The sequence below is a fragment of the Sebastes fasciatus genome, chromosome 13 (assembly GCF_043250625.1).
Source record: "Sebastes fasciatus isolate fSebFas1 chromosome 13, fSebFas1.pri, whole genome shotgun sequence".
Taxonomy (NCBI): Eukaryota; Metazoa; Chordata; class Actinopteri; order Perciformes; family Sebastidae; genus Sebastes; species Sebastes fasciatus.
The window spans coordinates 29,748,958-29,769,567 of record NC_133807.1 but is presented as its reverse complement, the minus strand read 5'-3'; the positions used below and the strand labels follow the sequence as shown (position 1 = coordinate 29,769,567).

At 41.6% G+C, this 20,610-nt stretch overlaps 1 protein-coding gene across 4 annotated transcripts in view; it reads right to left on the bottom strand.

The window, feature by feature from the left end:
- Window positions 1–5,224: 5,224 nt before the first annotated feature.
- Window positions 5,225–20,610, bottom strand: part of tbc1d16 (TBC1 domain family, member 16) — a 31,543-nt gene continuing 16,157 nt past the window's right edge. For 2 of the 4 annotated variants that reach the window (XM_074656765.1, XM_074656764.1), the window contains 9 exons: window positions 19,625–19,828; window positions 19,217–19,364; window positions 18,930–19,094; window positions 17,644–17,792; window positions 13,574–13,708; window positions 12,403–12,589; window positions 10,837–11,016; window positions 8,582–8,728; window positions 5,225–7,756 (listed from right to left, as the gene is read on the bottom strand). In XM_074656765.1, coding sequence (XP_074512866.1) covers window positions 7,424–7,756; window positions 8,582–8,728; window positions 10,837–11,016; window positions 12,403–12,589; window positions 13,574–13,708; window positions 17,644–17,792; window positions 18,930–19,094; window positions 19,217–19,364; window positions 19,625–19,828 — 1,648 coding nt within the window. In that variant the 3' untranslated portion in view covers window positions 5,225–7,423. Of the gene's footprint in view, window positions 7,757–8,581; window positions 8,729–10,836; window positions 11,017–12,402; window positions 12,590–13,573; window positions 13,709–17,643; window positions 17,793–18,929; window positions 19,095–19,216; window positions 19,365–19,624; window positions 19,829–19,965; window positions 20,116–20,610 lie in introns of those variants that run through there. The other 2 variants (XM_074656767.1, XM_074656766.1) reach the window with 2 other exon arrangements.

Below are 20,610 nucleotides of genomic sequence, written 5' to 3'. Positions count from 1 at the left end.
ACATGTGTGACAGTGCTTTGGATTGGAAATAGCAAAGCTGGTCAGGTGTTATGGATTTCTGAAATTTGGGAATGGACTTTGCATTTATAAAGCGCCTTCCTAGTCTTTTTCGACCACTCAAAGCGCTTCATGATCTAATCTAAATGCTCATTCACACACATTTAACACACCGATGGCACAGCCTTCGGGAGCAATTTGGGGTTCAGTATCTCGGCCAAGAACAACATCTTCCGATTAGTGGACGACCCGCTTTACCTCCTGAGCCACAGCAGCCCATGGGAACTATATCACATGTATCACAACTGTAATAGAAAATCTTATGAAAAGGTACAGTATAGCCACATTTTTAAAACTACATACAGATTCACTGTTTTCATACATTCAGCCACTCAGAGCCCCAAATCTAGAAAAGGATAGCAGATTAGCCATTTAGCATTTTAACATTATCAAACATATTTTTTTATCAGCATCACAGTAGTTTTTGAGAAAAGTCCCAATTTCCTGCAGAGGAGAAATTTGTAAAAAGTTTTTTCTTGAATCGTCGTCTAGGCTCAAAGAACTGCAGGAGTCACAGGTGCAAACTAGGGCTGTCAAAGTTAACGCAAATTTGTTTTAATTTATTTAACACATTAATGCAACTTTTAGGTTGTAGTGGGCTCAGTTTTTAAGCTTTAGAGTGAAGATACTGGCATCATATGAAACTATAAAAACCTAAGGAATCCATTGGTACCAACCATGTCATACTAGCTCGTCGCAAGGGAAGCTAAATAACGTTCCAAACGTACGCTAAATTTTGGGGAGGAAAAACTGGCATGACCATTTTCAAAGGGGTCCCTTGACCTCTGACCTCCAGATATGTGAATGAAAATGGGTTCTATGGGTACCCACGAGTCTCCCCTTTACAGACATGCCCACTTTATGATAATCACATGCAGTTAGGGGCAAGTCATTTATGCTAAATGCAGTACCTGTGAGGGTTTCTGGACAATATTTGTCATTGTTCTGTGTTGTTAATTGATTTCCAATAATAAATATACATACATTTGCATAAAGCAGCATATTTGTCCACTCCCATGTGGATAAAAGTATTAAATACTTGAGAAATCTCCCTTTAAGGTACATTTTGAACAGATAAAAAATGTGCGATTAATTTGATTACTCACGATGAAATATTTTAATCGATTGACAGTCCTGGTGCAAACATGAGAAAGCTGGAAAAAATGAACTATTACGCTTTATTTGAGCTATCGGTGCATTTTGTATCTGCAGCATGGTGACAAGTTTTTTCTTGTTTATTATCAACCTAGTTACATCTTCTCACATAAATCCAAAGAAATCCGTTGGCTTTGTTCCAACTCAACTTTTCTGCTCTCCTTCCTTGAGTTCACTTGGTTATTGATGTAACGGCTGCTTGAAAACCAAGTAAACAATTTCAGGAAGTTGGAAACTCCGTCTTACAGCTTCTTTCTCGTAAAACTGGTTCGCAGAGTTGGCAATCACAAGGTATAAGCATGTTGTTGTTGTTGGCTTCATTTCAGGGCGAGAGGTTCACCTCTAGCATTGTATTTACGTGTTATAAATTTCCTCATATGATGTCAGCAGCACGAGACAAATCTAGTAGCTGCTCCATAAATAACTTCCTGGTCTGAGATGTTTGAGATTGCTAATTGGCATTGTATTTTACATCGTTGGAAAGCCTGTTTATTAGCACTGTTTACCATTGGCAGAGCATTTTGGCAAACGTTTCTTGGGCGCTTCCCACATAATCAGCTGTGCTGCTCATCCCACAAATGCATGATCCTTACAAGTTGGACATCATTGTGAAGGTAAACAAACAGGCTTTCCAACCATGTAAAATACAATGCCAATTAGCATTGTAACAACAGAGAAATAATCCACCAAACACAAGTTTCCGAACTTTTTTTCCCCAGTTTATATAAGATATGCAAGTTATACTGTTTTAAAAACAAAGGGTCTTCAGCTTTCATAACCCACAAACCAACTGTATGTTGTCCAAACAATGTCTCATTACAAAGTATTTTAACGATGAAGTAGTACAGATGGGTTCCTTGTATACAAACTTACTGGGTGCGTGGCATTCAGGGGGCAAAACCACCGTCACCACCATTGTAATCAACGTAGATTTGTTAATAGTCTGTTTATTGTCTGTTTATTGTCAATACTGTATTTACTGCTCCTATTTTTATACTTTCTATTTAAATGGTTCATATTTTGTGACACTTTGTTTAGCTCTTTTTTTACTGTGTTAGCTGATGCATCTTGTTTTTTTTGCACTATCCCCTTTGCTGCTGTGCACTGCACATTTCCCCACTGCAGGACTAATAAAGGAATATCTTATCTTATCTTAGCATTGTCTGCACAATCTTGTTGACTATACTAGAGTCCTGCAGAGTCCGACCACCAGATACCATCATCATATGACGTATTATTATGTGTCCAGCCTTGCATACTGCAATATTTCCTACTTAGCGTACAAAATGTTATGTTAGTATGACATTTCGGACGCATCCCTCGTCATCTCTGCTACACCTGCAGTGCTTTCTGCCCCCTAGTTGCGTGCGCATCTCTTTGTGATGACGTTGCACAGAAAACCCGTCTATAAATATAACCTTACAGCAAGTTGTGTTCAAAACATCCAGGACAATTTTCTCGTCAGTCTACGATAACATGTTTGGTATCGCCGGAAAATAGAAATTCCAAGCTTTCTAAAAAGCATCTAAACGCACCTCAACTCAAAACACACAAAATCCGCTATTAACGGACAAATAAAGCAGTCAAACTTCAGATTTTACAGTCACAATGACACCAATATATGTTCTTTAAAAAGTATTTAACCAAAGCGTGTGTTATTTTTTGCCAAAACCGGCAGTTTTAGCTACTTACGGTTCAGTTTGGGCCGCTGTGAGGAGTCAGCCGCCATCTTGCTTTGGTAAGGGCAGTTGGCGTCCAACGGCGGTTGGCGGTTGCGTTACCACCAACAGTTTATCAGTTTTTCTCCATTTACAGTGACGAAAAGTGGTCCCATTCTCAACATTGTCTACATATATCCCAGATCAAGAGGGCTGTGTTGGTACAAAACGTCCCCTCAGTGTTGTACGAGTCCATAACGTTTAATAATCTCCTTCTCTGACTCCTCTTGTAGCTATAACCGCCATATTGGCAGCCATCTTTGTCAAGTTTGACTGACCTGCACAGGTGAGAGCTCTGGCTGTTTGTGGCCACCTGGTGGCTGCATGGAAGCAATTACACCAACAAACCTTATTTAATTATATTCAGCTAGTTTAGACAAATCTATGGATACCTCATTGACCACTGTGGGGCCTGGTATTCTCCATTTATCTGCCTGTTTTGCATGCAGCTCTTCAGTCGTATATCAATATTGATTGGTTTTCATTGTGTTTATTACTATTTCAATGTTTTGGGGAGATTTGTAACATGGCTATATGGCTATAAATAGTGTTTTGAAGTAAAACTACCACACTGTTAAGAATTTCCCAGTAAAATAACAGTAAAGAACTGGCAGCAGGGTTGCCTTTATGTTACTGTAAAATTAACATTATTATACTGTCGCTGAAATTTACAGCTTTGTACTGTTAATGAAAAATAGTTTTTTTTTTATTAATTTCACAGTAAATTTACTGTTTAAAGATACATTATATAGCTGTTTTTCCACCTTTCTTTTACATTATCTTACTGATTTGTTTTAATGCACTATTTAGGTTTTTTACATACATTTTAATAAACAATTTTTTGCCTATAGATGACTAGACTTAGCAGGTTACAGACATAGGAATAGTCACACTAAATAGTTGCTAATTGCAGCGCACGCATTCGAGAACTCTTTGTAAAAAGTGTTCTAGAATGTTCGATAAGATACATTGTTAAGAATTTCCCAGTAAATTAACAGTAAAGAACTGGCAGCAGGGTTGCCTTTATGTTACTGTAACATCAATATTATTATACTGTCGCTGAAATTTACAGCTTTGGACTGTTAATAAAAAATACAGTTTGAACTGGATTTTTTTTTTAGTTAATTTTCTGTTTAAAGATACATTATGTAGCTGTTTTTCACCTTTCTTTTACATTATCTTACTGATTTGTTTTAATTTACTATTTAGGTTTTACATATATTTTAATAAACATTATTTTTTGCCTAGATGAATAGACTTAGCAGGTTACAGACATAGGAATAGTCACACTAAATACAATTAAAGGCACTTGTTAGGAAAAAGGCTATAATAGACTTGTTGTCTCTAGCTGGCTACAAGCACAGAATGCAAACCATAACAACATGTGAGTGAAGAACAGAGCTAATTCACTGATTTTACAATCATGTACAATGCACAAGCCTCACATTTGCAGATCAGGTCCCAGAATTCAAGAAATACTGCATGAAACTGTTACTGATGATACTTTACAGTTGATTGTAGTAAAGAGTAGTAGAAGACATTCAGTTGCTTTGTTATCCATGGGATCTTGGTTATACTGGTGATATTGCTTGGATTATATACAAGGCGAGGATAATAAAAATTATATTTCCCTTTATTGCGTCTCCATTTACTCTGGAATGGTAGTATAGATATGTTTACTTACAGTGGATTCATATTCCTCATATTCTTACCTTTCAAAGGAGACCAGATGTTTGCATATAAGCCTTATGGTTGAAGAGCTCTTCCTGATTCATTTTGGGTAAAAACAACAACAAATAAATTAATGTATGCATATACAGTAAAAACTGTTTGAATACTATAACAGTAAAAATAGGAGAAAATATCTTCATGTCTTCAAAAGTATGGTAGAACAAACTGATTAGTAATATTATGGTAATATTATTGATATGAATGCATTTCAATTAAATTTATAGGGCTGTCCCAAATAAAAAAAATTGTACTTCGAAGCCTTGGTGAGAAATATTCGAAGATATTTTAAGCTTTCAGACAGCGCCGCTGCCGCTCTACACATAACAAACAGCAATATCAGTAATGTTGAATATGAATAATGTTGTGGGATTATTCCTTATTTCATGGGCTATTTTGGGATTTATACTTTATTATTACATACAAGGTTGATTGCTATGGCAATGGTCGAGGCTTCGAAGCATTCAGGTAAGCCCTATTAATTTAATAAATTATTTTGATCATCTTTCTATATTAATCCTGATATCCGTGTGTTTACTTCACAAACTACAAAACAATACACAGACTTTAAGCTATTACTTGAGCCGTGTTTAATGATGAAACGTATTCTGTAAATCCCAGCATTGTTTTACTTGGTGTCAGATCACAATCACAAGTCATTTATTGTCAGAAAAGGCATTTTTATAAATCTTGGTACGTTTTGTTGTTGCAGTAAAACATTTCCTAGAGATGTTTCTCCAAAGTATGCCTATGTTTTTTATTATAATACCAAGAATAAGAATAGGCTCTTTTTTTTTCTCTGAGATGTGTACAGTAATACATCGACATGTCATAGAGATAAAACAGCAACGTAGTACATTCAGTGATGACTGGTCAGAACCCCTTTAAATAGGAGTAGTCGGTGATTAGGCTCGTGACTTACGGTGCCTGTGCAGACAATGTGATTCCAATGAGTTGAATAAAATTCATGAGCACACACACACACACTCACACACACACACACACACACACACAGTTCGATTACTTTCCCATCGTGCATCTCTGAATTTGCTCATTTCAACGCAGCCACCCCAATCTTCAAAACTCTGCAGGCATTTCCAGCAAGCAGCTGCACATGATAACTAATAGGGGAGGAAAGGAGCAGTTATGAATGTCATTTGCAGAGACTGCTTGCTGAGTGAGAGAGCGAGAGACCACGAGAGAGAGAGGGTGAGAGAGAGAGAGGGGGGGTTGATTGAAGGTCTTAATGTTACATTTTAGCAGCAATTTGAAGATGTTTTCAGCCCCAGGAGTGTCACTCAGAAGCCTCAGAGTGGAGACCGTCTTTACATCTGGGATTTGCAAATCACAGAGGCAAGACGCAGATCTCTATATATCCCCGTGTGAAGCTTAAATCGTCCCTTTTCCTCTCCAATCTCTCCTGTATTTATTCCTCTGAAGAGTCCCAGCTTTACTTTTTCTTCCCCTTTTTCTCCCCATGATGACTGCTATAATTAAAGAGACTGGTCAGTGGGGGGGGGCCTCTACGGCAACTCATTACCAGATGTTTAGAGGTCACTCCAGTTTATACACACACACACACACGCACACACATTGAACAATTTCACACTGCTGAGTGAGAAAAAAAAACTCCAGATACATTCATGTGGACTGATTCTTAGTGTTGATAGTGCGTTTTTCATTCATTTTTAAGTGAAACGCTGGAGGGGAAAGAAAAACAAAGCACTGTGCTGACGATTTTTCACAACCGTGTCTAAACACGGTTCAACACAGAAGACAAAACTTCAAGTAGAACACGAGGCTGTCCATTTTTTCTGTCAGGATAAAAACTTTCTTTGGCAGACAGCGCTGTTCATATCCATCCGATACCTCGCACAGGTCAAATGAACGTTTGTGTTATCAGAAGGAAACATCCTACCCCCATTTTAACAGAGAGAAATGATGTTCCTGTTCATAATCTGATGATGAGGAGAAATAAGCAAAGCCCTATCATGATGTGAGTGTTTGTCATGTAAACACATTCTTACCTCTGTTTTGGGCTCGAGTGTTTTCCAACAAACATGCCCTCTATATGTCAAGAATCGCTCATGCAAGGATATAATATTGCTAAATATTTTTGTTATAAACGTAAAACATTCACTTTGTTTGTTAAAATGAAAATTAAAACAAAACTTAAAAAGTACCAGTAATTGGTTATAGGTTTCTTTGTTAACACAGAGGGGGTTTCGTGTTAAAAACCGTCCTGCTCAGACTTGAGATATGCACACGTAATTTGATATTCGCACAAATATTCCATTGTGAGAACACGGCAACATTTTTTAAAAGTTCAAGTTCAGGTCCTGTGAATGAATCTCCAGTTTCATTTGACCCGCCGGTCAGAGTCTGCACGATTTCAGGCCGGTTGCCTCAGACCCTGATGTGACCCATGCCCACAGAGACCCTGGAAGTTTGCCAAGCCAGCAGCAGACTCGAAACCTGAAGTAGCTCCAGACCAACGCAGCGCCCGGTGATTGTCCATTCTGCTCCGACGAGGAAAGAGCAGCAAACCGTCCTCATCATCGCGGATTCATGTGTGACGCTGAATAACATTCTGGTAAGGCAGTGTTTCACTTTGCACCACATGATGACGATCCTCAGTGAGATAGGGAAACTAGAAGCAGGGACTTTTGGAGGGAAGAGGAGTCAGAGGGTGGCAAGTATTTCAGGAACCAGATGGATCCAAACCTTTGCTGCACTAACATGAGCCAAGACCAGCAAAGCTCCCCTTAGCCTCTGCAGTCAGGACTGTTTCCGGAAGGTGAAAATATCCCGTGCTTTGGAGCCTTTCTTGCCGTCCGGTGGAGGCGTGGGGGCGGTGTTGGGCGAGGGCGTGGCTGACAGGGAGGGTGAGGAGGGCCGGGGGGTGGAGGTGCCTCCATAGGGGCAGCTCTGGGAGTCGGGGTGTTCACCAGAACACTCCACAGTGGGGATGTAGCGGCTGTCCCACATCCCCGGGCCACACAGTTTACAAAGGTCGTGCAGGCTGCATGGGATTCTGGGTAGCAGGCGGAACTGGTAGAGAAGGCTGCGGGCCTGGAAGAGCAGAGTGGCAAGATGAACTAAAATATGTAAAAGAAGAGTGAAAGGACGAATGCAAAACAGTTTGTTGCAGATATCAAACACATTAGAATAAATTACTAGCCTGGACTCTGGTAGCAAAACAATGTCAAGGTCAGCACTGCGGCGTGGCACCTGCAGCTAAAAAAAAGCCGGCGTGCATCGGATGCAAAATCTCAGGCAACAACAACAACAGGAGTTACGCCAGCTGCATGCTAACATGAGCTCACTGCCTGTGGTGGTTGCAGCAGCACGAACACAGCATCCATAAACATGAGGGCTCAGGCTCTGACACGGTAGCAGAGATGCAGATCATAAATCGTCTGCATGGCACGGCAGCATCCCGTTTGGCACCTCAAGGCCTCTTTGGGCAGGTTACAGTGTGTCTGTGAGCTGAGAGGGGCTACTTGATGCAAACACAACACCGATTTGAATTAAATGCAATGCAGCGGTCTGTTGACGAATTATGAGAATGATGATAAACCAAAAGATTTTGCAAGATTTCCCTTTTTTTAAGTGGGGACTCTTCCTCATGAATTAATCTGTTAGTGTGTGGTATGCTGCTGTTTTGGCCAAATCGTTGCTCTCCACACACTATAGGATCAAAACTGTTAAATTTAACACAACATGTCGTTATGTGTGGGCTCGCTCACATTTTCAACATCTGTTAATATTTGATATATCTTTTATTGTGGGCCAGCCTTAACTAAACTAAAATGAATTTGAAAAGTCAAAACTAAAATAAAACAAAAAATAATAAAAAAATTCAAAACTGTTACACAGGTGACGTGAAGGCAAGAACACCTGCTGCGTTTACCGCTGCGTACCTTCCGTAGCACCAGCTCTCCGTTCATGTGCATGGAGAGGTTGCTGAAGTGGAGCAACATTTGGTCGGTGGCGAGCTGCTGTTCTGTCACGTCCTCCCCGTAGAGAACAATGATGGCCACACACAGGAACAGGTGGAAGTAGTCCGTCTATGAAGAGAGGGGAGAAGAGGTTAGTGATATGGGCGAGAATCACCAGAGGCCCCGCGATGCAATATCATGAAGATACTTAAGTCACGATACCAGCTTATTGGGATTTTTAGCATTTTGCGATATGCTGAGATATATTGCGATTCAACTGCAAATTATGCAGTTTGTCAACATCTGTTTGATCTAATAAGATACAGTTTTCACTCTGTTCATCTCAGAGTTTGCATTCACATATCTAGAGGTCAGAGGTCAAGGGACACCTTTGAAAATGGCCATGCCAGTTTTTCCAAAATGTAGCGTAACTTTGGAGAGCTATTTAGCGTTCTTCCCGACAAGGTAACATGATATTGGTGACAATCGATTCTTTAGATTTTCTAGTTTCATATGATACCAGTTTCTTCACCCTTTCTTCAAGACTGAGTCCGCTACAACCTCTGAAAGACAGAATAGCGGCCGTCAGATTGTTAAGAGGTTAATAGTTTATATAATAAAAGATCTGTGTATTGATACAATACTGCCATGCAAAATATCGCGATACTACGCTGTAGTGTTTTTCCCTCCACCCCTAGTTAGTGAGAAGGTCAATACTGGGAGACAAATGCAGGAATATTTGCTAAACCTAATGACAACATGATCTCAGATATCTGTATTTAGTTGTGCCCTCGCTGCAGAGTAGTACAATCTGAAGGTTACCACAGAAGAAGGAAAGACAAAGAACAGAGGGCAAATTATGACGGTATAGTATTTAGAAATGTAAGTTTAAAGATGGGAAGTGAATTAAAGGGTAAAATAAAAATGAAAAACTCCGTGTGGATGAGTAATACTTTGTGTCTCGGTTTCATTTCAGGTGAACAGAGCAGTCGAGAACAATCTGTTGTGACACAATATCACTTGAAGCCTCCAAATTCACAGAAAAATCAGATATCAAACAGAAATTCTGGTCCATCTGGTGTGTGACATTCAACCGTCTAAACCGAGGTTTCACTCTGCCATCTCCTCCATCAGCGCCCGCAGCTGAAGATCAGAACATCTAGCAGGGAGTCTGAACAGATGGCATGAAGCAGGATATCTCTTTTAATATTTTGTTTCATATCTGAGATCTTTGAACTAGTGCACATGTAAGACCTACGTGTACTTTTTACTATATACATTTATAAAGCTGTGATGCTTTAAGGAAGCATTGAAATTAGGGCTGTCAAAGTTAACGCGATGATAACGCAACTGATATTTCAGAGGTTGCAGCGGGCTCAGTTTTAAAGCGAGAGTGAAGATACTGGTATCATATGAAACTAGAAAACCTAAAGAATCCAACCATGGTACCAACCATGTCATACTAGCTTGGCGTCAAAAAACTGTCATGGCCATTTTCAAAGGGGTCCCTTGACCTCTGACCTCCAGATATGTGAATGTAAATGGGTTCTCTGGGTACCCACGAGTCTCCCCTTTACAGACATGCCCACTTTATGATAATCACATGCAGTTTGGAGCAAGTCATAGTCAAGTCAGCACACTGACACACTGACAGCTGTTGTTGCCTGTTGGGCTGCAGTTTGTCATGTTATGATTTGAGCATATTGTTTTATGCTATATGCAGTACCTGTGAGGGTTTCTGGACAATATTTCTCATTGTTTTGTGTTGTTAATTGATTTACAATAATAAATTTATACATACATTTGCATAAAGCAGCATATTTTCCCACTCCCATGTTGATAAGAGTGTTAAATACTTGACAAATCTCCCTTTAAGGTATAGTTTGAACAGCCCTAATATCAATTCAAAATGAACTAAATCAAAATGTGGGGTTTTATGATGTGTTGAATCTTTACTGAAAGGATCACCGTTGACTTAAACCATTAAACCCCTTCAGAACCAAGACGCAACATGACATTTTATAAGTATTTAGGAGGATTACAATGGTCTGTGGTGACGGGCTTTAAAGGGATAACATGGACTTTTTTTTTTATTGCTGAAAATGTTAACCGTCCATTTCTGCATGCTTCTAGAAAAACCATCAAAAACTGCTGCGCTGTAGTGAAACAGAACAGAGTCAAGCGCCTCTGTGCATCGTTCATGCACTACAAAGGAGGCGTTCGGACTTTGCCCCGACCTGGTAGTGTGCCCAGCAGGCCTCCCACATGCGCAGGGCCTCGGTGTCGGGGAACTCTCGTTTGAAGCAGAGCAGGATCCAGCGGTGGCAGAAGAGCAGCTGGAGGCCGTCCTCTCCCAGCCTGGTCAGGTGCTGGTGGAGGCGGGGCAGCATGAGACGCAGCAGCTCCCGCAGGTACATCTGGAGGCGGAGGCAAAGGCGGAGAGGGAGCACACTGTCTTACAAACACAATCTAACATTTTCTAGTGACAGTTTAGTTTTCTTAGGCCGGGATTAGGCTTCTCCGCGCTGCACGTACGCTCACTCTGACACATTTGTGTGCGTTTCTTTTATGCTTGCATGGACTGGGGGTATGTGTCCATGTTTAGGAAACCGCAATGTGCAATCAATTTCACCCCGGTGACAGTGTCACATTTATTAACATAAATGGACCGGACAATGACGAGATGGGCAACGATATTAAGTGTCTTGAAGAGGAATTTATTTTCCTGTGGTCACTTGATGTTGGATCAACGAATCAGCTCGCTTGGTGCACTACGCGTTGTTGAGATTTGCGAGGTGTACGCAACAGATCCTCTGTGAGCCTTTGCAACCAACATAACATCACATAACACCCTTTGCAAAGATGTTCAGGGTCATTTTTTGCTCGTTCGTCTGACATGCAGTTCGACCATGCTTGAAGGCAAACGTTCTTATAGCTGTTTCAAGTGCATGAAGGTGATGTGAAAAGCCGTACATAGTCACTGTGACATCACCCATTTTTGAAGCCACCAGTTTAGCATTTTGGCTGTCGCCATCTACAGCCAAGTACAACCGAATAGACATAATAAGACATTTTTAGGCGACCAAAAAGGTTAGAATTAACTTTCATGAACTGAAAACACACTGTGAAAGGGTTGAAGTTGTAAGACAAAAACAACTCCCAGACCGGACAACGCCGTGGTAGCGACCTGCCAATCACAAGGTAGCCACGCCCTAAAGTATCCCCTGCTTTATGGTCTATCTGACTCTAAATGGGACCATAATTTACTAAATGAACACCATGCTCTATTGAAGAAGACTTGAAACTAGTGATTGAGACCATAAACTCATGTTTACAATGTTTACTGAGGTAATAAATCAAGTGAGAAGTAGGCTCATTTTCTCATAGACTTCTATACAATCTGACTTCTTGTTGCAACCAGAGGAGTCGCCCCCTGCTGGCTGTTAGAAAGAATGCAAGTTTAAGGCACTTCAGCATTGGCTTCACTTCTCAGACACTGGAGTTGCCTGCTGGTTGTACACGTGAAAAGTGACAGAAATTGTTGACTCAAGAATGAAAAAAGCTCCGCTCATTTTCTCCGCACAGTTGACCAATCACAACATGAAGTGGGTGTGAATGATTGTCGGACACAGCCCCCATAATGCCGATGGAGGAAATTAGACTATGGTTGAGCTATTCGACCATGGGACTACACTTCTGATGGAGTATACTGCCGCCTTCATGTGCATCGCCGCAGAAGCATAATTCCAGCTTTTTTTCTACTTCTATGCTACAACCTGACATTTGCGTCAGAGTCACCCTACCAGCTGCCTCTCCATGTCTTCGTCGCGCGGCGAGCTGATGAAGATGGTGTTCTCCATGAGGCCGACGAAGCACCAGAAGGTGTCGCTTTCGTCCTGGATCTCAGTGAGCAGAGGGGCCACCAGGTCAGACATGCCCTGGCAGTAGCCCATGTCTGGATTAAACACTGCATAGTTGAGCAGAATCCGCCTGGGTCAAGAAGAACAGAAAACAGAACATCTAATACAATATAGCAACAGAGTGACATAAACAGATTTCTTTTTTTTTTTATTTTGGAGTCTCTCATATAGAAATGTTCACGACCCCGCAGCCCAGCCAAACCACTAAAAAGTACGGTCCCGCCCAAACACTGAATGATCCAACATGTGTTTCAGCATTGCTGGTAATGCCCAGAAAAACATGACAAGCCCTGCTTAAGCGGTTGCTATGCCAACTCCTCTGGTAACCAGGGAGCTAATTAATGATCTTTCTTTTCTTTCCGCTTTATTATATATATTTATATATATATATATATATATATATGGGTACTACTTTGAAGTAAACTTCCCTGGCAGTCCCCATGCATTAGAAAGGATTGTAAAACAAAGGGAAAACCCTGAGGACTTTCTTCATTGTTATCGGTGAAATATTAACAGTAAAAATAGATGTCATTTGGAGGAGGATGGAGGAGTGTTTGGGGAAGCAGGCTTTGCAGTGGTTATGTGCATCTTCAGATCAAAATGCATGCTTAAACCTAATGACCCAGTGAAAGTTATCTGTGACACATCGGTACAACAGATGAGAGATAACCGAGGAAGCAGCGCTGCCCCAGACGCAGCAGAAGACATAATACCAAGACAAATACCAGGAGCCTCGATGAGAGTCACTAAACTAATATGCTATTTAAATCCTCCTGCTCCTCGTTTAGAAAGCCATTAGCTCTGAGTATGCATCAAAAGTGCTCCGACGGCTTAGTCAGAGTCAATAAAGCATGAAACTCATTTGCGGCTCCCCCGGGGTTCAGAATATGAAATGAATAGGTACGCCGGTGCGTTGGGCTGAGGAATGGGAATGATAAGGATGGATTGAGAGAGAAGGTGAAGGGGCGAAAGAGACAGAGATAGAGATCAGGAGTGGAGAGAGAAAAAAAAAAAAAAGAGGAAGAAGGAAGGAAATGAAGAGAAGTGGTCTGACCTCATGATCTCCACATTGGGGTTGTTCTCTCCTCTGAAGAAGTGGTTGCTGCGATCTGTTCTCACCACGTCTTTATCCACCGTGAACTGGACCTTTCTCCAGAACTCGCTGTGCTCCTCCGGGCTCATGGACAACCTGAAAAATACGCCAAGCGGAAATGGAAAAGTTGAGATACGTGCAAAAAAGAACCCGCAGCTGTTTTCTTAAAGGTTCAATGTGTAGGATCTGGCGACATCTAGTGGTGAGGTTGCAGATTGCAACCAACAGAAACTTCTCCCGTGTGCCAAACGTGTAGGAGAACTACGGTGGCCGACACGAAAACAAATGGCCGGTAGCCGTGTTTCCATTCACATATATTTATGAGCATTTTGTATCGCATTAGAAAAGCTGTATGGAAACGGCAAAATTTGATAAAACTTCCGCAATTACGCCCCCTTAAGGTGGATTTTTCCTTTATTGAGAGTTGACGCAGTAAATGGGATATGGAAACACCTTTGCCGAAGAGATTATGACGTAGCGAACATTTAACTCACATGACTGACCAGCTGTTTCCGCTGTTGGCATCTTTTCGGATATTCCGGTAACGTGCAAATGTTTGTCTTTGTCTCCGGACAACATGAAACATGGCTATACTTATATACAATACTTGCTAACATGAAAGAACAATTAAAACTTTCCCAATTTAAACAAATTCCTGAAGATCTTTTTTCTCTCATAGAAGGTCAGATGGCCAAGCCAACTTGTTTTGTTTCTGGTTCACAACCTCTTCTTCTACTCTATTGGTGGATTACAGCCATGCGTAGCCTATAGCGCCAACTTCTGACCAAACTACGCCAACAAGCTGAGTTTACTCACTCCAAACCAGTTGCTGGAAACGCATCAAATTCGCATATCTTTTTTTGCAACATTTCAAAAGTTTGCTTAAAATTGGCTTGACAGTTGAATAGAAACACATCGAGTGTGTTTAGTTTGTCCGTCCTGAGCTACTGTAGAAACATGGCGGACTCCGTGAAGCGGACCCGCTCCCTATGTAGATATAAACGGCTCATTCTAAGGTAACAAAAACACAATGATTCCTATATTCAGGTGATTATACACTAAAGAAAACATACTTATAAATATTACATTTCTACCAATAGATCCCCCTAAATGTTGCACACTGTTCCTTTAAACAAGACTAGTTTCCAGAGTCAAATACAATAGAACAAGAATGTTTAAGAAAGTTTTTACTGCTCAATCTCTGAGGAAATTAAGGTAATTAGGATTAAAAAAAAAATCCAGTGTTATCAAATAATCTTTACCTCAGATGTTACTCTGGTGTAAAACGCTAATGGCCAGCTGCAAATGAATTATAAAATGTGTGGGTGGGCAAGCAGTGGACTGACGGAGTATTTCACCACCAAGTGCTCCACTGAGGACAATATCATGACCATAAAACCCCCCATCCATCCCTCCAAATGTTAGGGACTATATTAGCAATGTACTCTGTGTATGGCACTAATGTACCCTAGTCCTAACAAGCAGAGGGGATTTAATTAACACTGTTTGTTTTCCATGTGGCCCCAGCAGGAATAGTGAGCGCACACCTGATGCAACGCCACGCAACTGTTTAGTTTCAGTGTTTGTGTGGTTGGACCCTCCCCGGCCACCTTTCTTATCTCTCTTTCTCTCTCTCTGGAGGATGCTACTCAGGAGTTCACTGCATGTTTTCATCACTTTATTATATGTCTGAGGCTGGTATGGTTAAGCAAAAAAATATAGCTGTGTTTACACAGGAATATGAACATAATTGTTTTAGACACTACCACAGCCCTGGACTCATTTCTATTAATTTATTAAATGTTTATTCTCATAGGGACAAGTATTTATTTATCATCATTTAAAGACTTAGTTAGTTTGCAATGTCCGACCATAGACGGGCCTTTAAAATACACAAATCTCAACAAGGAAATACACACAAAAAAGCACAATGACAGATCAGATCATTCACGTGACCGATTCCTCTTTGAACGACGTTTAAACCCGACTGAAACAATTAGTCGATCAACAGAAAATTCATAATTTTCTCATCATTATTTTGTTAATTGCAAACATGTTCTGGTTCCAGCTTCTTCTCCAATGTGGGAATTTGCTGCTTTCTGTCTGTTTTATATAGTTGTACACTGAATATCTTTGGATTTTGGACAGTTGGTCGGACAAAACAAGACATTTGAAGACATCTCCTTGGACGTTTTTTTAAACTACAGACTTAACAATTAAAGGAACAGCGTGTAGCATTTAGAGGGATCTATTGGCAAAAATGGAATATAATATTAATAGTTTGCTTTACTGTATAATCACCTGAAAATAAGAATCATTGTGTTTTCGGTAGCTTAGAATGAGCCGTTTATATCTACACACGGGAGAAGTTTCAGTTGGTTGCAATCTGCAACCTCACTGCTAGATGCCGCCAAATCCTACACACTGCACCTTTAATTGAAAGTTCGGAAAAAATAGGTGACGATGAAAAACATTGTTTGCTGCAGCTCTGGTCTGAATATGTGTGACCAAAGAACGTTACAGACAGAGAGAAGTGAACTTCCTCTTTTCTTCCACAAATCAGATTTCTTTTGAATTTGAGTCACTGATGCATCAAAAATGAAACATAACCACTTCCTCTTCAAACCAGCTAGAGAACATGTTCTTATATTAAGCATGCAGCTTGTTACAGGATAAATTCTAACTCTATTACTAACAAACACTTGCAAACAAACCATAAATATAACCAGCAGTGTTTGAGTGCAAGAAAGATTATCTGAAGGCCGGTAAATATTCTTCATGCATTACCTGGATTCATGCATTAAAAGTTACCCAAACAACTGTGTACCTTGTGATGAAGAAATCCAGCTAATGCATGACAGTATGAATTAAATAGATGTTTTTTTATGATTTCTCTGTGTGTATGTGGGTTTTGTTTAGCTTTTTGTGTTCTTAATTATTGTGGAAAACCAGTAAATATATTCAACTAAAGAAAAAAAAAGGAAGATGATCTCATCAACAATTATAATAATAATCGCAGACAATTTTGATAATTGATTAATGTAGCAAAGCAAGTAATTTTCAAGCAAAAATGTCAGAAAAAGCTGTTTTCAGCCTCTCAAATATGGAGATTACCTGCTTTTCTCTGTTTTATATCATATTAAACTGGATATCTTTGTGTTTTGGACAAGACCTTTAAAGACCTTGGACAATTTCCACCATTTTCTGACATTTTATAGACCAAACAATTAATCTGTTGACCTCCGTCTGCAGTTGTGACAGCTGCATTGCTTCCCTGTGCAGCTGCTCAGCTACCACAGCTAAGGGAAGGACACCAGGTTAGGAGACAAGGAACAAAAACCACAGACGTGTCTCCTTGCTGCTAATGATCAACCAGTGGCCCCGGAGGCTGCTCTTGTCAAATGCTCTTTAAAGGAATCCACATCAGAGTCAGAACAAGGGCTCTAATTACCCGACTTCGATAAGACAGTCTCAAAATGTTAATAGGCCACACAGATGTGACAGTGTCCAATTATCATATTCATTACAGACGGAGCGGTGGAACGTGTGGAAATATGTGCACACTCAACCTTTTGGTTGATGGGTGGAGACAAATAGAGACTCAGGGATGTGTGTGTGTGTGTGTGTGTGTGTGTGTGTTTTTTCCATCTGATGAGAGAGTATGATCTGATAAGCGCTGACATGTTTTCTCTCCAGAGACCTTTTATTTCACACCCGGCACCTCCCCTTAACACTTCCCTGATTGTGCCTATTGATTGCTCAGCGCCGCAGCGATGAGAAGCCACAACAGACTCACATATGGTTTTAATGTTTGACTGACTGAGCGCTTGGCAGCCGATACTGCAGCCATGCGACAGTTTATCTGCCGTTTCACGGTGTCAAGAGCGCTGCTGGGTCTTTAAATGAATTGATTTCCGTGGCGCCAAATAAACCTTAAAGAAAATGACTTTCACTTCGTGGCACAGATGTTATCAGCAGCCAGGAAATCAAACAAACAAACAAACAAACATATATCTATTTATTCCGCCCACCTCCTCTGCTGGATGTCGTGATAGTGGGTGCGTTTCTGCAGCCTCCAGGCCTCCCTCTCCTGAGAGGTGGAGTCGTAGTTGTAGTAGTGCAGCAGGAAGGGCCACACCTCGCCACGGATGGATGGGTCGATACCGCCGAAGAAGATGGCCTGGCGGAGAGAGGGAGGTGAACAAACAGGGTGAGCACTAAAGGGTTAAACAGAGGGCACGCAGCAGTGAGGGATCACTTCTGTTGTGAGAGCGTATCAAACTGTTTGATATGCAAACAAGATGCAAACAAGATGCACTCAACCATCATCTTACTACAGCAGTACTACAGTAGCAACCCTCTTCTGCCACAACATTACGTTCCCATACAACTAAACTACATAACCAAAACACATTTTGAGGGAAACATATTTTTCTCCCAGATTACAGTCGCAGTTTTGAACAGTTTTAAACACGTGATGAACGTCGTAAATGGAAACAAAACACAACAAAACTACTTAGTTAGGTTTAGTAAAACACATCATGGTTTGGCTTAATGGTTGAATACCGATCTCTGAGGGAAAGTCCTGTGTTTGTTGGACCCATCCACCTCCCCTCCCGCTTGCCCGCCCGCCCGCCGGTAGTAGATTTTCTTGCTTGTTATACCCGTTATTATTCAATAATGTTTTTATTCAACGTATTTTCATTCACAGTTGCTCGATATACTACATCAACTGCTCTGCACGTCGCTCGTTGTACTATGTCACTCGCTGCAGCCGTCCGCAAAAGGTATTTGTGAAAGTCGTAAAAGACAAACGTAATCCGCGACAAAATACATTTCCTTCCAAATGTAATTGAGAATGCAATTTAGTTGTATGGGAACGTCATTTTTTGGAGACAGTAGATGTGTTGTTGCAAAACGCTGCAAAAGAAACCACAAACATTGCATAACCTGCATGTCCAGTGAAAACAGGGCTCTTCTGTTCCTGCATCTGCTCACAGAGGAAATGTTCTCGGTCACAGTCTAACTGCCACTGAGTCATTTCAGTAAGATCTTAAACCTTCAATTGAGTCAATCCAAGAGAACTGAAATGACTCACAGGGGGACATCGGCCAAGACCAACCCTCTCATTTGCTACAGACTGGAGGTGCTGACTCAAACTGAGAGTTATACTCTGTGGGCTTCACTTTCAAAATGACTTTCAGTATGAGTGATTGGACAGAGAAGAAAATGCAAGAAAATGTGAAGCTTGACTGCGTGGAGAGCTGCAGGTGAGATGATGCCACAGGATTGTAACAAAAAACACCCACAGACGTACCTTGCGCAGCTTGTACTCCTCCTCCACCTGCCCGTTGTGGTTGAGGTGACGTAGCCAGGTGGTGACGTCCAGCCGCCGGTAGAGCTTCTCCTCCGGGTGGGTCTCGGCCGACGGCAGGGTGGGCCTCTGGATGGAAAACTGCATGCAGGATTTCTCATCCGACACCTGACGGAAAGAGAATCAACCGAGCGAAATTTGAGTAGGAAACTGGGAAAGAAAGGCTAAAACGTTCCTTCATTTCTCAATAAAACGCCCAAACAAAGAGGATTTTTGGATTGTAACCCGACCTGGTCTTTAAGCTGAGTTTCCCTGCAGCACTTCCACTGTTGGAAGACCTCAGCCAGCTTGTCCAGGCCAGCGTGATGGAAGTGGAGGATCTTATACTGGCTCTCTCGGCTGGCGATCACCAGCTGGCCGCTGGTACACGCCTCGTCACTGCAACGGCATCAGAAGAAACGATAAAGACAAGAAATTAGGGCTGAAAATAACAATTATTTTCATTGTTGATTAATCTGTTGATTATTTTCTCGATTAATCAATTAGTTGTTTGGTCTATAAAATAGTGCAAAAATAGTGAAAAATGTTGATCAGTGTTTCCAAAAGCCCAAGATGACCTCATGAGGCACTGCACAGTAGCGCGACAAGGTGACACCCCCTCGTGACCTCCCCGCGACCTTTGCACTCCCCCTGCTGACCTGAAGAAGAGTCTCAGCGACCTCATGTGACCCAGGTCCACCCTGAAAACGCCACACAACTGCTCCAGAGCCAGCACCTTCTGCTGCTCCTCCCACCGCATGCCGTGCGACTGGCAGCCGCCGCCGCCGCTCTCGGAGGGGGCGTGGCTGTCCAGGCTGGAGGCGGAGCTTGCGGAGTGGGTCATGGACTCCTCGCACAGCTCCCTGGCAAACAAAAAAAAGTTTTGTGGATTAATTGTTTTGGAGCTTGATTGGAACTGAGTAATGCTTTCCATGAAATCAATGAGACTTCACATATTGTTTATCCCTCTCTCCTAAATCTCTCCTTCCCTGAGCCTCACATTGAGAGACGGAGCCATATTAATAATAAATATCATGTACACATCATCCAGCGGTGTTTAGCACAACGATAATTGTGCAGACATATAGTTCAGATCTGCCTTGTTGTTTTGTGTCTCAGTACGGTTCCACCAAGAGGCTGAGAATGGGAGGAATGCATGGAGGCTTCTGAGGACACACACACACACACACAAGGAAATGTGTACACACACAAATCACACTGTCTGCCGTCCAATTTCCCCTGTCATTCCCCCATGGCCAGCATGTTGTTCCCGGCACTGAAACCTGAGCTGAGGGTTCCTCTGCTGCAAGAGGAGACACACACACACACACACACACACACACACACACACACACACACACACACACACACACACACACACACACAGACACACACCATAGCTAATGGCCATAATGCGCTCTCAAACACGTCTCGAGTCATGCTAATGCTGAGAAATGGACCGACGTGTTAAACCCGCCGACATCTGAGAAGTTGATGCCCACATGAAGTTATTTGCTTACTACTCAGTGGTCGACCTCCGGGGGTCGAAGCAGTGAAGCCGATGCTGAAGTGCCTTAAACTTGCATTCTTTCTAACAGCCAGCAGGGGGCGACTCCTCTGGTTGCAAAAAGAAGTCTGATTGTAT